This window comes from Rousettus aegyptiacus, unplaced genomic scaffold, assembly GCF_014176215.1.
Source record: "Rousettus aegyptiacus isolate mRouAeg1 unplaced genomic scaffold, mRouAeg1.p scaffold_m13_p_1, whole genome shotgun sequence".
NCBI classification, from domain to species: domain Eukaryota; kingdom Metazoa; phylum Chordata; class Mammalia; order Chiroptera; family Pteropodidae; genus Rousettus; species Rousettus aegyptiacus.
Genome location: NW_023416284.1, coordinates 51,820,810 through 51,836,811, shown reverse-complemented (window position 1 = coordinate 51,836,811; position 16,002 = coordinate 51,820,810). Strand labels below are relative to the sequence as shown.

The window sequence follows — 16,002 nt, the reverse complement described above, 5'->3', positions numbered from 1 at the left end:
GATAGCAGAGATTTTGGTTTACCAGAATAAATTTTCTGAGCTCTCGTTGTTGACACTTTGGTATCCTTAATTTTTTAAAAAAGGGACAGTTTCCTCATTTGAGAAACATCTAAAATTTCTTATAATCATGTTACATTGTTCTATGTTTATTTGTCTTGTTAATAAAATAAGTAACCAAATTACTTTCTTAGGTACCTATAATCCTATCTTAATCAAGATATCAGATCATCTTTGATATATCTTTTGATTTTGCCATCCCAAGGTCAAATCTTGAATTTATAAAAATAAAAATTTCAGGATATATTCTACATCTAAATAAATGTATTTTGAAATTTCCCAGGGTCCCCTGAAAAACCACAAAAACTATTCTTTCACTTTATAAAAAGAAAGATAATAGAAATAATGAAGTTTATTTCATTAATATTTTTTAATTATCAACACTATTGTGGGAACTTCAAAGGAAAAGTTGGTAAATAAATCAGATCGACTCAGCCTTCTTTAAATGTGTATAGGTAAAATGTTATTAATATAAATGTCTAAAATTATGTACTTTGTTAGAAGACCCTGGAGATTTGTCAGTGTTCTTATTTCCCTTATGGCAAATAATGGTTAAATTCTTGTGAAGTCATTATGCACCATGCTGCAAAGACATTTTTACTCAATTCCATTCTGATATTATTGGATATAGTAATTAACTACCACCTTCAGTGTTGATCATTGCAATGGATTGAATGTATATGTCCCCACAAAATCTGTATGTTGAGATCCTAATACCCCAGTGTGGTGGTAGTATGAAGTGGGGCCTTTGAGAGATAATTAAGTCATGAGGGTGAAGTCCTCATTAATGGGATTAGTGCCCTTATTAAAGTGACCCCAGAGAGCTCTTACAAAGGGAAGTTAGCAGTCTGCCACACAGAAGAGGCCGAGTGCATTGATCTTGTACTTCCTAGCCTCTACAACTGTGAGAAATGTTTGTTGTTGAAGCCACTCAATCCGTGCTGTTGTTACAGCAGCCTGAACTAAGGCATTTATCTACAGACAGTATCTCTTACTCTGGTCCTAGCTAAAAGGCTCTGCTGTAAGCTACAGGCCAAAGTTAGTGCATTCAGAAAAAGAGTCTCAGAGACTCAGAAAGAATCAGATGTTTTGAACTACTGATAGATACTTCAATCAGGTTTCTTGGGTAAAGACTTCCAGGCTGACATAGCTTAGACAAATTTCATACTATACCAGTGGACTGAGTCATGATTTCTAAGACTCTTTGATCTGGAAGCAGAATAGCTTCTTGAAAGCGGTTCACTGACCCAAGATCCAGCATAACAGTTACAAAGAACTGAATGAACTGATGAGGAAAATTTAACCAGTTGTTTGGAATATTGTTTATGCAGTGGTAATATTCTATTTTAATGGATATATGAGGAAGCCCTTTTTAATTCTTAGGCTATCTCTAGTCTTCAATTTAGTGGACTCTGTTTTTGTAAACTGGAATTTTAAAATGGCATCTGATTTTTACCAAGTTTCCAGAATTCAGACACATTTACTGGATCTCCTTATATTTTATGGCAGTATTGAAAAGAATTCTGTACTCTTGTTTACCAGGATATAATTGAATGAATTGATTATATAACTAAGGCCATGCCTGGCATGTCATATTTGAGAATAATTTCCATTTAATAAAATATGACAAGCCCACTATTAATAAACAATTTGACTTTATATATAGTCAAAGCCTACAAAGTTGTCCTGGTTTATAGGTTTCCAGTTGTGCAGAGCCTTCTTGGGGGGCCAGGAATGGTACGTGATTTATAGGGTTCCAGTTTTTCATGGTCCTTCTTGGCAATCCAGAAACCTTAGTTAATTTTGGAGAGGCTGAGGAGAAAAATTCACCCCAATTCTTTGTACTACTGGAGAATTCTGGCAGAGAATTTCTTGGGCTCATTCCCTAGCCTTTAGATAGCAAATTATGGAGGTCTTTAAAAATCCAATTTGCGTGTCTTTATGAAAACTTTCAGACAGAAGTTAATCCTGTTCATGGACTTGCAAAGTAAATTCAACGCCTACGTGGTTAATTAGTAAATACACTAAACCTGAAACGTGCCTTTTTGTAATTAAGAATAACCCTGGCAAATTATTTATGATCACGAAGAAGAGACTGCCAAGAAACATTATCAAAGATTTGGAAATAGATAAAAGAAGTTACCGTGTATCCCTATAGTGGAATGCTAGGTATTGTCTAATGGATCCTCTGGTTATTTTCTGAAGGAGTATGTACCTGTTACTGTCTTTCTATTAGCTAGGCTGTTTTACAAAGTTAGAAGTTAAATTGTAGAAAATAGAGAGTAATAAAAATGAACCATGAACTACAACTGATTTCTGCTCTGTAGAAAAGATGACCCCTTTAGATTTTATTGCCCTATAGGTTATTAACCAGTTTTATATCCATTAGCAAATTCTTTTCAGCATTTCTGACTATGTATCTGTTCTTAAATTCTCCATTATATCAGCTTTAACATCTTAATAGTTCCCTTATTCAGTAAGTTAAATGAAAGGTTTAACACGTTTAAAACAACAAAAACAACACTGTTGTCTGCAGAATTCAGTCTTTAATCTCCAAAGACCTTTTGTCTTTATTGATCATAAGTAATGTATTCAAATTAATGGATGTCATCTGGTAGCCATATAAACAGCCATTTAAAAAAAATCAGGATAGTCTTGGAATAATCTCTTCCCCCTTCATGCAAATTCATGACTCTGATAGACTCTAAACTTTCATTAGAATTGCCATAAACATATCAAATCTTTTATAAAACAATGTCTTTTGTAGGAACCATCAATTCACAGAATCAGGCAACTAAATCATGTTCATAGTCTATGACTACCTACCTCTGGGCTGTAATAGCCCTAGACAGTCAGCTTATATAAGTGGTGGGAAATCTAATGTATAGATTAGATTCTTTCATGGGATCAAAGCAGCAGAGAAAGCTAGACTGCAAAACAAGAGAATGAAAGATGACAAGGAGAAGTAGAGTTGAGAGGCAGAAAAATACTATTGCATGGATTGCTAAGACTTTTTGGGTTCTAGTCCCTTCCTAAAACTAACTTTTTGCCTGCCCTTCAGATCCATGAAGGACTTCAATATACAGTTGACATATGAACGACCCAGGTTTGAACAGCACAGATCCACTTACATGTGGATTTTTTTCAATAAATACAGCACTACAAATGCACATTTTCTTCCTTATAATTTTAATAACATTTTCTTTTCCATAGCTTAAAGGGTACAGTATATAATCCATATGATTTACAAAATAGGTGTTAATCAACTATGTATGTTCTCTGTAAGGCTTCCTTCCAATCAACAGTAGGCTGTTAGTAAAGTTTTGGGGGAGTCAAAATTATATGTGACTTTTGACTGCATGGGGGTGGAGAGGTGTTCACATTTTTACTTAAAGTAGCTTAAGTTCATTTGTGTTGCTTGTGACTAAAGTCTTAATTGGTGCATTTATATAATTGTTTAATAGTTATTATCAAGGTACTTTAAATATGCTCATGTGGCTCTGGAATACATGTTTGTCTAGAAGCTGTATATTTAGAATTGGTAGGTAAATTTTTGCGCTTATTTATTATATAACTTCAAATCTGCATTTGGAACAAATATTTTCTATTTAATTTGTAATTTCTATGTAATATTCAGTTTATTTAGGAAGTCTCTAAATCTCCTTACCAATCTAGCTGTGTCATTAATATACAGTCTCATAATTGAACATGAAGTCATTTAAATATTTTTGTAAAACATTACTTTTATTTTCATAATGTAGTGTGGTATAGAATATGTATTTGGTCTTTGTTCCCTAGTCCTTGGCTCTGAGTTCCTAAAACCCTTTGAATTTCCTGATAGGAGTTTGTTATTCATAATCAGCTCCTTTCAAAAAAATCACACTTGGGTTTATGCTAATGAGGTGACTTAGGGTGGGGTTCCTCAGAAGGACCTGGTCACTAGAAAGACTAAGTAATTAGAGGGTAATGTTATGACTGAATTATGTCCCACCCCAAATTTGTATGTTGAAGCCCTAACATTTCCCCGTGTGACTGACTATATTTGGAGATATAAGGCCCTGAGAGAAGTAATTAAGGTGAAAAGAGAGCTCATAAAAGTAGGACCCTAATCTAACAGGACTGATATCCTTATGAGAAAACAGACACTAGCGCTCTCTCTTTCCATGCATGTGCACAGACAAGAGGCCATGTGCAAACACAGTGAGAAGGTGGTAGTCTACAAGCCAAGAGGAAAGGCCTCTCCAGAAATCAATCCAGATGGCACCTTGATCTTGGAATTCTAGCCTCTAATACTGTGAGAAAATAAATTTTTGTAGTTTAAGCTGCCCAGTCTGGCAGCTCTAGCTGACTAATCCAGGTAGAACTTTTAGCCCCCATACCCTTTACCTCTGGGGCTGAAGATTCTCTAGAAAAACTCTTGAATTGTGAGATTCAGGGGCTTCCAGGTTGGTGAATACAATGACTTGCTGGAAGGATGGTACACTGGGAGAAGGTATGAAAGCTGTGTGTCTCCCCCTCATGCCTTTCCCTATGCATCTCTTCCATTTGGCTGTTTCTTAGTTATATCCTTTATAATGAACCAGTAAATATGAGTATATTTCACAAGTTCTATGAGCCATTCACATGATCAAACCTGACAGTGGGGTCTTGGGAATACCTGAATTTTCAGTAAAATTGGACAGATATGTTGGTATCCTGGGGACCCAGGACTTGTGACTGGTGTCTGAAGTGAGGGTAGTCTTGTGGGACTGAGCCGTTAAACCTCTGGAATCTGATGCTAACTATTCTGAGTTACTGTCAGAAAAGGACTGAACTATAGGATGCCCAGTTAGTGTCAGAATTGGAAAATCGCAAGTGATGTCAGAAACACCATTTAGTATTAACATATTTTAGCAGCATTTGATGTTTAGAATTACAAAGAAATTAAATTCACAAATTTTGGTTCTTACATTATCTTATATTTTCTAAGGTATCTCATAATCTATCAAAAAATACAGGTTAACTACACAGTTCAAAATAAAAATGTGACTTTTTTTTCCATCACAGTAAATAAATTAAGTATATACTTTGATATGAAGTAATAAAACTTCCTGGAAAGAATACAGATATACTGGTAAGTACTGAATGACTTTAAGTTTTTTTTTTTTCAGAATGTATGCACATGAAATGAAATTGTGTACAGTAGACCAAAAGCTACCCAGAGACCAATAAAAGTCATATAAAAATAACTTATGGAAAATTTTATTGCTTTATTTTAAGTAAGGCAAGTGAAATATGGGCTCAGAATTAAACAAGATCTTAAAGTAATTCTGGTTGTTGTATAAGGGGAGAAGATGAACATCAAATTTTTTACTATTACTATACAAAACTGAAAACAAATGCTTACCAAATTATAACAAAATAAACTCCTCTAATACACTATCATTAAGTCTACAAAGTCACTGGCAAGTTCTTTAATGGCATCCAAATTGTATGGTATTTTCTCAATATAAACTTTAGAACATCTGAATGATTTTATAAACCCACTTTTCTGTCACTGGAAAAATATTGAAATTCCAAGAAATTTCTGTTACTTTAATTTTAAGAGGTCAAAATAACAAAACAAATGTATTTTTCTAGGTTAACATAATTCGAATACAGTGGTACTGAGGACAGCATGATTTTAATGACCAAATTTATTTTAGAAAAGGCAAGTCAGAAAGTTAAACAAAGGTAGAAAACTACTGTAAGAATCAGTTCCCTATGTTTAGTGTAAGGGAACTTATTTTAAGATTTTCACTGGGGAAAAAATCTATGAGCCCTTTCTCTTTCCTGCAGCTTAGTGGAGTGTGTTCTATTTACTCAACAATCATGCTTCTACAGCAATCTTGTTACTTTTTATACCTGTCAGTGAGTTTACGGGATATAATAATCTTTTGAATTTGTGATGTACCTTCATAAATCTGCAAGAAAAAAAAACCATATATATGTAGGTTAAATATTTTCAGTACACAAATACTTCGATTTACTCAATATTTTGGAAAGCAGTATAAGCTCTATTGTAATATCCAACTAAATAGAACCATATATAGGTTCTGTAGTATACAGTGATTGTGAAACCTGATTTTGTAAAACCTATAAAAATATAACTCTAAAAAGATCATTTAAAATTATAAAAAATCATTTACCAAAATTTTGGAGGAGTCTTAAAAAAATCAAATATTAACATTTCAGAAATTTTGAAAACCTAAAGTATGATGTTGCTAAAATATTTCTCCAACAATTCTGAACTGTTTTTCACCAGCTGTCACTTTGTAATTCTATTACTACTCTTAAAACTGATTTTTTCTTTTCCTGCTTAAGGAACAGAGTTGTTAACTAAAACAATGCTGGAAAGATCTGATTTTATTCTGTTAGATATTCTTATTGGCTAGCCCTCACTTCCAGTTTGAACTTTCTAATCCTAGTCACTTGTTAGTTCATCTTCTCAGATGGCAGAGAAAAGTTAAATGGTTGATAATAGTAATAATTATAATAATTATAGGTTCTAAGAGAGGGAGAATATCACTAGATAAGCCTGTAACTTTGGATAAGGCACAAATTCTGGTCCTCAGTTTTTTCATGTCTAAATTGAGAAACCTGCACTATGTCCGAGTTTCTTTCTCACTAACATTCTGTGATTCTACCTCTCGATTTCAAATGACTGTAGTATTTGTCAAATAATTTCCTGGGGGTAAAAGGAAGCAAGGAAGGAGATACTGAGAATGGGTTATAATTACTAAAGCTACAAGTGTAGAACATGTGCATTTATATCTGATTTACTAAATTATTCCTAAGTTTTCCTAACCACCAATTTAATTTAGAAGACAGAATTATCTATATCTATCTCATGTTGGTGTTACTCCCAAATATGGTTTTAGTCAATTCAAAAGTTGTCACCAAATATGCAAAATGAAATAATTTAATTTCAAATGATATACATACTTTTAGGAGAGTAAAGGGTTAGTTACAATTAGCTAGGATGTCAAGACTCAAAGAAGACTGATCCAGACCCATGTATATGTGTGTTAGCATATCCTTTAAAGGTAACATTCTTGTTTGTGTTAATTACTTCTAAAAAACTTCGACTTACAACCATCTTTGATGTCATTTATTATTACTAGTGACATTAAAGTCCCTAAATAGTTAGAAATCTGTCATTTACAAATATTCTAGTTCCTAAAAAACAATAAAAATAATTTTTAACCTTACCTGAAAGATCTTGGCATCCCTCATTAGTTTTTCTACAGGATATTCTGTATTAAATCCATTGCCTCCGAAGATCTGCACAGCATCACTAGCTAACTGATTTGCAGTATCTGCAGCAAATATCTTTGCAATAGAGGCAAAATAGGTACCTTGATGACCACAATCAATTTCCCAAGCTGCTCTCTGGTAACTTAATCTAGCTAATTCAACTTTCATTGCCATTTCAGCCAGCAAAAATGATATTCCTTGGTGCTAGAGTTAAGAAGAAAAAGAAAAACTAAAAGTTGTTCTTTGGCGACAGAAAGAAATCTAACTATGGGTGGTGAATGCACAATGCAACATATATGCCTTATTGCTAAATTTTACACCTGAAACTTACTGCAATGTTACCATAATAAAAAAATTAAATAAAAAAAATAAATAAAAGTTTTTTTCCTGGAACTTTTTAAAAAAACTTTAAAACTAATCTTAGATTTAAGAAGTTATACTCTGTGCTTCTTCCAATGTTAACCTGTTACAAAACCATAGTATACTGATTAGGAACAGGATTAACATTGGTATAATAGTATCAACTTAACTATAAACTTTATTCAAATTTGGCCAGGTTTTCCCACTAATGTCCTTTTTCTGTTCAAGGACCCTATCCAGAATTCCAGTTGAAATTAATTATCATTTCTTCTTAGATTTTCCCAGTCTGTTATGATTCTTTGTCTTTCCTTGTCTTTCATGATCTTGGCACTTTTGAAGAATACCAATTGGTTATTTTTGTAAAATGTTTCCTAGTTTGGGTTTGCTTGATGTTTTCTTAAGACTGGAATGAAGTTATGCATTTTTGGCAAAAATACCACAAAAATTTTATGTATCCTTCTGAGTGACTGTTTAGGAAAAAGTGCAGCTCGCTGCCAGCATTAATTCAACATTACACGTAGGAATGCTACGTTGATATCTTCGGCAATTGAGAATTACTATATTTTGTAAATGGAAATACCACTATTAAAAACAGAATGCTGTACATAGAATGATGTATTTGTTCCCCAAAACTATCGCTCTACTAGAGCGATGCGAAAATAATAAAAGCAAGACATTTCTTGGCAAACTTTGGGATTAAGGTTAGGACTGTCTATAATGCACGAGTTATAACAATGTAAGTGCAACAGCCACAAGCACCGCTGGGGAATATTCTTGGGGCAAAAAGGAAATGGGTTAAAGAAAATTGCTACAGATAGTGAATAATACTGAGGTATTAGACTCTGGTAAGCAAAAGCAAGTGCCATGATGAAGACAAATACAAGATGTGTCTTATGTTTTAGAGGTCCATAATCAAATAGGAGACATAAAAAAATACTTTCTATAAGAGTAAGTATTCTAGGAATTGTATGACCAAGATATGTTATAGGATATGTTATAGGATGGAAATATGTTCACCATATATAACGATGAGTGAAAAGTTCAAATATATGTTATAGGTACAGATTTGGAAAAATATATTCATGGAAAAAGAAAATACAGAGCAAAATGTCCACTGTAATTCTGGACAATGGGATTATAGATGAGTGTTATTACTTATGTTTATTGCATCATATAAAATAGGTTATTTCACAATGAGCATGGAATGAACATATATTTTAAAATAATATACATTAAAAGAAGTCCTCTAGGCATTCAGAAATAAGAATACCAAGATTATTAGAAAGGTGCTTTGTGTAGTAGGCAACATCAAAGTGAGTTTTGAAGATGAAAAGGTTATAAAAACCACACAATCTACAACTGTGAATGGACTAATATAAACAAAAAATCACAAAAAAATAAAAAATGAGCTGTTTAATTTCAATACATTTACCATATTTACAGTATAAACCTCATCACACTATTTTAGAATGTGACAAGTTGTTTGAGATTGGCATGGCAAATTAAATCTTAGGTGAGGCATTATATTAACCAATGTGAATAATTCCTATATGGAAGGAGAGTAATACCTTCCCTTATTTCTACCTGCTGGAACTGTGCCCATTTTTCTAAGCTAGTGATTCTTTCATGTTTATGTGAGTTTTTAATTTTTTGGTTTTAGTTTGCACTCTTATTTTTTGAATAGGTAATGCATCCATCAGTTCAAAGTTCAAGTTTTCCTCCTACTTCTATTATTCCTACCCTCCCCCCATGTTTATGGTTATTTTGCTTTTTGTATCAATAAATCTGATGCTGTCTATATTAATACACAAAGAACTTCTTTACACTTTTTATAGCTGCAAAGCATTCCACTGTATGGATGATCAACATTTTGGTTGTTTCTATATTTGGTTATTTCTACACAGTGCTGAAATGAATAACCTATACCTATGTCATATTGCACATATGGGAGTATATCTAAAAGATAAGTACCATTATGAAATGTAGCTGTAGGTCCAAAGGTAGGTACTTTTTTTTTTTTTTTTTTTAACACCTACAGCACTTGGTATTCCTAGGTGGTCTCCCATCCGAGTACTAACCAGGCCTGACCCTGCTTAGCTTTTAAGATCAGATAAGATCGGGCACGTTCAAGGTGGCACAGCTGTAGACCAAAAGTAGATACTCTTGATATATATTGACAAAATTTAGTTCATAAAAGTTTCACCAATTTATATTCCCATTGGCAATATATATTAATGCTTATTTCACACCACAGCCTTGGCAACCTGGTATGAAATGCCCATGTTTCTCTTGATTTAAAAATCTGGGGTGGTGCCTAGTTTATGTGTTTTAAGCAACATTTCTGATGAGTCATATTCAGTTGCCTTTTAGCCTATGCTTTGAGAAACTGTTCTAAACCCAGCTCAGATTCCCTGTAATGCGTCTAGCCCACAATAGTCTCTCCTTTTGGTTTCTGTATCCCTGTCTGTAGCTCTCATTTTGGGATTTAATCTTATATTGCTCTATATTATTTCTTGTTATTTGTTTTATGATATGTATCTTATCTCTAAAGTAAAGTTAAAGGTTCCAGAGGGCAGGAACCTTTATGTCAAACCTCTTTTCTATCCCTAGAAATAGCACATGCAGTGTGCAAAGAGGACAGACTCTTTAAATAACTGACTCATTGGGTTCAGATCTTGATTCCATCATTTATTAAGTGGGCCTATGGTTTTTACATGAAATGAAGTTGGACTAATAATACCTACTCCACAGTATTGTAAGGATTAAATAAGTTAATACATATGAAACACTTAGAATAGTAACTAGAACATAGAAAGCATCTAATTATTATTTCAATATAGTAAGTATTCTATTACTATTTGTTGAATAAATGAAATAGATGTTCACAGCACAGAACATATCCTAAGTGCTAGGAATACAAAGGTTTCCAAAACAGACACTATTTGCATGGAGCATACATTTTAGTGAGGAAGTTAAGAAGAGACAATAAATAAACACATACATGTTATAATGTTGGGTAGTGAGAACAGCTGTGAAGGAAAACAAGCGGAATTAGTGTATATAAAGTGTTGGAGGTGTTATTTTTTACATAGGATGATTAGCGGTAGATTCTTTGGTGAAATGAATGAGGAAATAGATTTAGGGAAAAGAGTAAATGTAAAGACAACAGGAAAAGGCTAATAAAAGACTACTGTATGGATTTTGGAGTTTAATCTCAGTGTCATGAGAAGATATTGGAAGAACTTTGAACATAAAATGGTTAAGGAAAAAGGAGATATAAATGTACTTCTTCTATCTTATTTCAATCTCAAGTCTCAAAGAGCATTCTTCTTCTCGGCCATTTTCCTATCAAGAAATGGAACTCACGGGGAAAAGTTATTGCTAATCAGCAATAATATTCAGTACAAATGAGAGTTATTCTTAACAGATTCTTTCTTACTAGTCCAGAACACTCCAATTTGACTAGACAAAGGAGTAAGGCAATTACTGCCATTAAGAGATTCTACTACCTTGTAATTTGTTATCAGTGTTCCTAGTTTTACTCATTAGCAAGAAAAAGTACCATCCTTTGTTTTCTGCAGCTTGCTTTAGCCACGTTAAGTTAAGCAATATAAGAATAAGCATTCACTTAAAGAGAAGTGATAATAACATTAATAAAGATGGTACTGAATAGAAGCTGTAATTAGTGTGTTACTCTACATGGTTCCTTAAAACAAAACACCCCCCCACCCCCTCAAAAAAAACCCAAACCTTTTCTAATTCCTACTTTTTGAAGATTAATAAACCAAAGCTATATGTAAATTGGCCCCTTAGTATTTACTTTAGCCAAGGAAAGAAAAGACTAATGGTGAGGGATCCTGGAATTACAAACATGCTCATTACATTAATAAGAAAAAATAATTATAATACATGATAATTTCATCAATTTGGACTGTATAGAAAAAATGTTTTGGCTGGATGCTTTATCATAAAATGATGAGTCTTAGTGTATCATTGAATAAAAAAGTAGTGGTGTCATATGCTTCTAACATAAAATACAGTGAATATACTCAGAAAGTAAGAATAAGAAACAGAAATGGTAAAATAGGATGAGAAATAACTAAGAACTATGCAAAGCCTGGTTATTCTGAAAGTGAAGGGGAAAAAGCAGAAATTGCAACAGTTTTCTTTTAGAAAATAATAACTCCTAATGTGTTCATTTAATATTTTAATTTTAAATGGAAGAAAATAGATTACATCGACTGTTATAGATGAGTCTGAAATATCCACTTATACAGACAAAAAAAACAGTTGTAGATGGAACTAAACTAAGCTTTATCACAAATAAATGAAAAAATGCATACTATATAGTTACAATTTTACCTTCCTCTCCCTCATATTCATACCACATCCACACTCAATATAAAATCACTGTATTTTACATTTTTTTGTTTCAAATTTCTGTATGAAAATATAGATATGTGGTGATATAGCCTTGTATATTTCTTAATATCAGACATGAAATGGTTTATCAGTTATTCAAGTATGGACTGCAAATATGAGGTGACTTTCTTATTCATAATGCTATATACTGAGAGCTCAGACTCTAGCAGATTGGACTTGCAAAGGACACATATATCCTGTCACTCCCAACAAAGGAGTGACAGGAAATTATAGCATCACACCACTATATCTATTAATTAAAAATATAGGCAACCTGCATTTTGCAGAGTAATTAAGACAGAAGTAAATCTTCAGGAGAAATCAAATGATAAAAGACTGCTTTGAGTAAGTAGTAAAGCAAAGACTAAGTAAGACTTTTCTATACTTACTAATAAGGATCATGAAGCAAAAATATTCTGGTGTAGATGGTAAGGATACAGAAAAGAATCTTCAGAGCCCATAAGAAAGGGAACGTAAAAGAATATTCCATATTGAATTGAAAATAGCCAAAAGAACTAAGAGTGGTCATCAGATACTTGGTGAGGAAGACCTAAAACTGATGACAGAGCTGGACTGAATAATATTTATAGCTGTTATACATTTATGATTAAGCTAAACTAATATTTAGTAATAAACATTTTACCGAACTGTATATATGTAGTTCTGGCAACATGAGCTAATATAAACTGTCTTTCTGTCTTTTTGGCCATAAACACAAAGAAATACTTTTTTAAAAAAAAAAAAAAACCTCAAAGGAAAGAAACAAATTTCCTGGTGCCTCCAAGGAGGAATTTAAATCCTGATTATGAAAAAATGACATAGGAAAGGGAAAAAATCAGACTGAGATTTGGGTTCAGTGGGAAAGGACCTGCAGTTTTAATGAACAAGAACAACAGACGTGGATGCAAGCATAAACAAGATGAGCAGCTAAAACTGAGATTCCCTGCATATGAAAAAGAGCTCTTTGGAAAAAAGCTTCTCTTTCCAAAGGAGGAATGTGAAAGTCTCTCTGTGGGGCAGGACAGCCACAAAGCTTATCTCTTCCCTAAGACTCTGTCTGGGACGTTCAAAAAAGAAAAAGAAATGAGTTCCTTAAAGTGTGAAATCAATGTGTATAGCCTCTGTGGTCAGGAATATCCAAATGGAGAAATTTAAAAAAAAAAAAAAGGCTCTTAGAATGGTGAAATCTCTGGGGTACCTGATAAAAGCATGAAAAAGAACAAGTCTATAAAATGCTTTCACAATGCATTGAAGAAAAATAATGCTGCTGCAGATAAACTTAGAAACAAAAATGGAGGCAATAATTGCCCATAACAGAGATAGAAGATGCAATAGACCAAAAGATTAATACCCTAAGAACTTCAGATAACAGAAAAAAAAAACTGAAAGTTACTATAAATGAAGTATTTTTATATAATTAAGGAGATAAAAGGATAAAGAAGCTACATTGAAAAACCGGGACACCATAAAAGAAGTGGTAGAACTGAAAAAGAACCACATATAATTCTATAAATAAAAATAGTCATTAAAAATTGGAATGGATGGATCAAGTAGTAGATTAGGCACAGGATCAAAGAACCGGAAAGCTGTCTTTGAGAAAATTATCTAGAATACAGATAGAAAAATAAATCATGAAATTGAGGTTAAGGGACATAAAGTAGTTGTAATCTAGATTTGATCTGTGGACCAGTGTCAGTCCACAAAATTACTGGTCCATGATATAGTAAGTGATAGTTAAGTATTTAGAAACTTTTATAACAATTTGATATTGTTGTGACATTTAAAAAAAAATAATGATTCACAACTGACTGGAAATTAAAAACAAACTGATTTTTCACCACAGATAGTTCAAGAATCACTGACACATGGGGATAAAAATAGGAAGTGTTCACTATATAACCAACCTATACAGAGTTACAGGAGAGAATATAGATATTAATCTCTTCAATATTTCAAGAGATTAGAGTTAAAAATTTCCCTGGAAACTCATGGAAGACTTGACTAAAATTATTTGATATTCAAGAAGACATGGAAAGTAGCATGGATTAAGACATGAAATGGGAGTCCTGGATCTGTGATTTATAAATTGTGACACCTTGGACAAATAATTTAATCTCTCTCAGCTTCAGTTTCCTGATCTAAAATGGAGATTATAGTACTAGGAAAACAAGGGTAGTACTGGGAGAACTTGATAATATATTTAAAATGTGTAACACAGTATCAGGTACCCAATAAACACTCAATAAATATTAGCTGTTCTTTTTTCTCTTTAATTAACACTATTCCCTTGGTGGACAACAGTTAGTGGCAGAGTCTAAAGAGAATCTTTTCTTGTAACTCATCCTGACAGATCACATTATCTTACTACCAAAGAAAAAATAAATTAGGTTGTATTTAAAAGATAATTTAGATGAAAATGAATGTATTTTCATTTTAACAAAGCAAGTACAATATTAAAATTACCTCTACAAGCAGTTTTCCAAAAGTTCTCCTCTCCAGGGCATATTTGGTAGCTTCATCCAAAGCTCTCTGTGCTAGTCCCACAGCATTAGCTGCTGCCTAGTATTTTAACATTTTACAAAGCAAAAATTCAGATTGTCTTTAAAACACATGTATAGTGGCTATTTGCATAAGATTCTAAATTAAGGATTATACAGAGAAAAGAGGACCTAGAGTTTAAGGCGACAGAGGATTGGGGAGGAGATACAAGCATTTAAGTTTATATTATTTATGTTAATGGAAGGCATTGTGAGGCACGGGATCATGCCTAGAGACAAATCATTCCTTCTGTTTAACAAGGAAAAGTTTCTTAGGAGAAATAGTCCTAATGAGTAAGAGAAGAGGAAATGAGTACATATCAGCAGGAATGACTAAATTAAGTGTAAACTGCTTCTCTATAAATCTAGCAGCAATTACAGTAATTCTGTATTTGCTAAAATAATTCCTGTAACAGGCAGCGAGAGAGTTGAATTCTAAAAAATAAAGAAAAATAATATCCCTCCATCCCTAATAAAAGCAGATATCACAAAAGATATACACTAAGCATACAGTGTTAAAATAAAACTAGTGAATATAATAAAAGATCCTATAAAGATTATCAAGTCATAATACTTACTAGAGGTCTGGTTTTATCAAGTGTGTGCATTACAATTGTAAAACCAGCTCCTTCACCAATTAAAACATTTTCTTTAGGTACTCTCACATCTTCAAAGACAAGTCCTCTTGTATCTGAACATCGCTGGCCCATATTTAATTCCTAGTGAGGAAAATAATATATATATTCAGGAACATTTTTTGAACTAGCATGAATTTTTGCTTAAACCACTGTTTATGACTTTCTGCAATTGTCTGAAACAGGAGTCAACAAACTATGGGTTGCAATGACTGTTTTCCAAAGAAAGCTTTATTGGATTACAATCACACCTATCATTTACATATTGTCTATGGCTACTTTCTTGCTATAATGGCAGAATTGAGTAGCTGTGAGGAAGGCCATATAGCCCTCAAAGTCTCAAATATTTACAATCTGGATCTTTACCAAAAAAAGTATCAACCCCTAGACTGAAATAACATTTCATAAATTTTGAAAGCAACACTTGTCTAAAAGTCTACATGTACATACAACCTAAAGACAAATTTCATTTTATATTTGAAGGCTATATTGTTTTTTTTACTATGAATGTCAGGGAAAGCACTTGGTAAACATCTGATAAGGGACATTTAATTTAGGTTAACTAATGGGGCTAGCGAAGTAATGTACTGAGTAAAAGCTGAATTTGTCTTCTCTCTTAAAATTAGGTTAATTAAGGCAGAACTTACATATAAAAAATTCACCCTTTTTACATATCCATTTCTACTACTTTTGACAAATGTCTGTGTAACTACCAC

General features: G+C 32.8%; 2 protein-coding genes and 1 pseudogene across 3 annotated transcripts in view; 1 reads left to right on the top strand and 2 right to left on the bottom strand.

Annotated features, from left to right (window-relative positions):
- The window catches only part of SLC44A5 (solute carrier family 44 member 5), a 343,060-nt gene that overhangs the window by 3,892 nt on the left and 323,166 nt on the right, over positions 1-16,002 (top strand). The gene's annotated exons all lie outside the window — the stretch shown is intronic.
- The window catches only part of ACADM (acyl-CoA dehydrogenase medium chain), a 30,176-nt gene continuing 19,516 nt past the window's right edge, over positions 5,343-16,002 (bottom strand). Inside the window, exons 9-12 of the mRNA XM_016129604.2 lie at positions 15,230-15,370; positions 14,578-14,673; positions 7,288-7,536; positions 5,343-5,999 (exon numbers count right to left, since the gene is read on the bottom strand). Coding sequence (XP_015985090.2) covers positions 5,928-5,999; positions 7,288-7,536; positions 14,578-14,673; positions 15,230-15,370 — 558 coding nt within the window. The 3' untranslated portion in view covers positions 5,343-5,927. The remainder of the gene's footprint in view (positions 6,000-7,287; positions 7,537-14,577; positions 14,674-15,229; positions 15,371-16,002) is intronic.
- Positions 9,722-9,840, bottom strand: LOC118605391 (annotated as a pseudogene).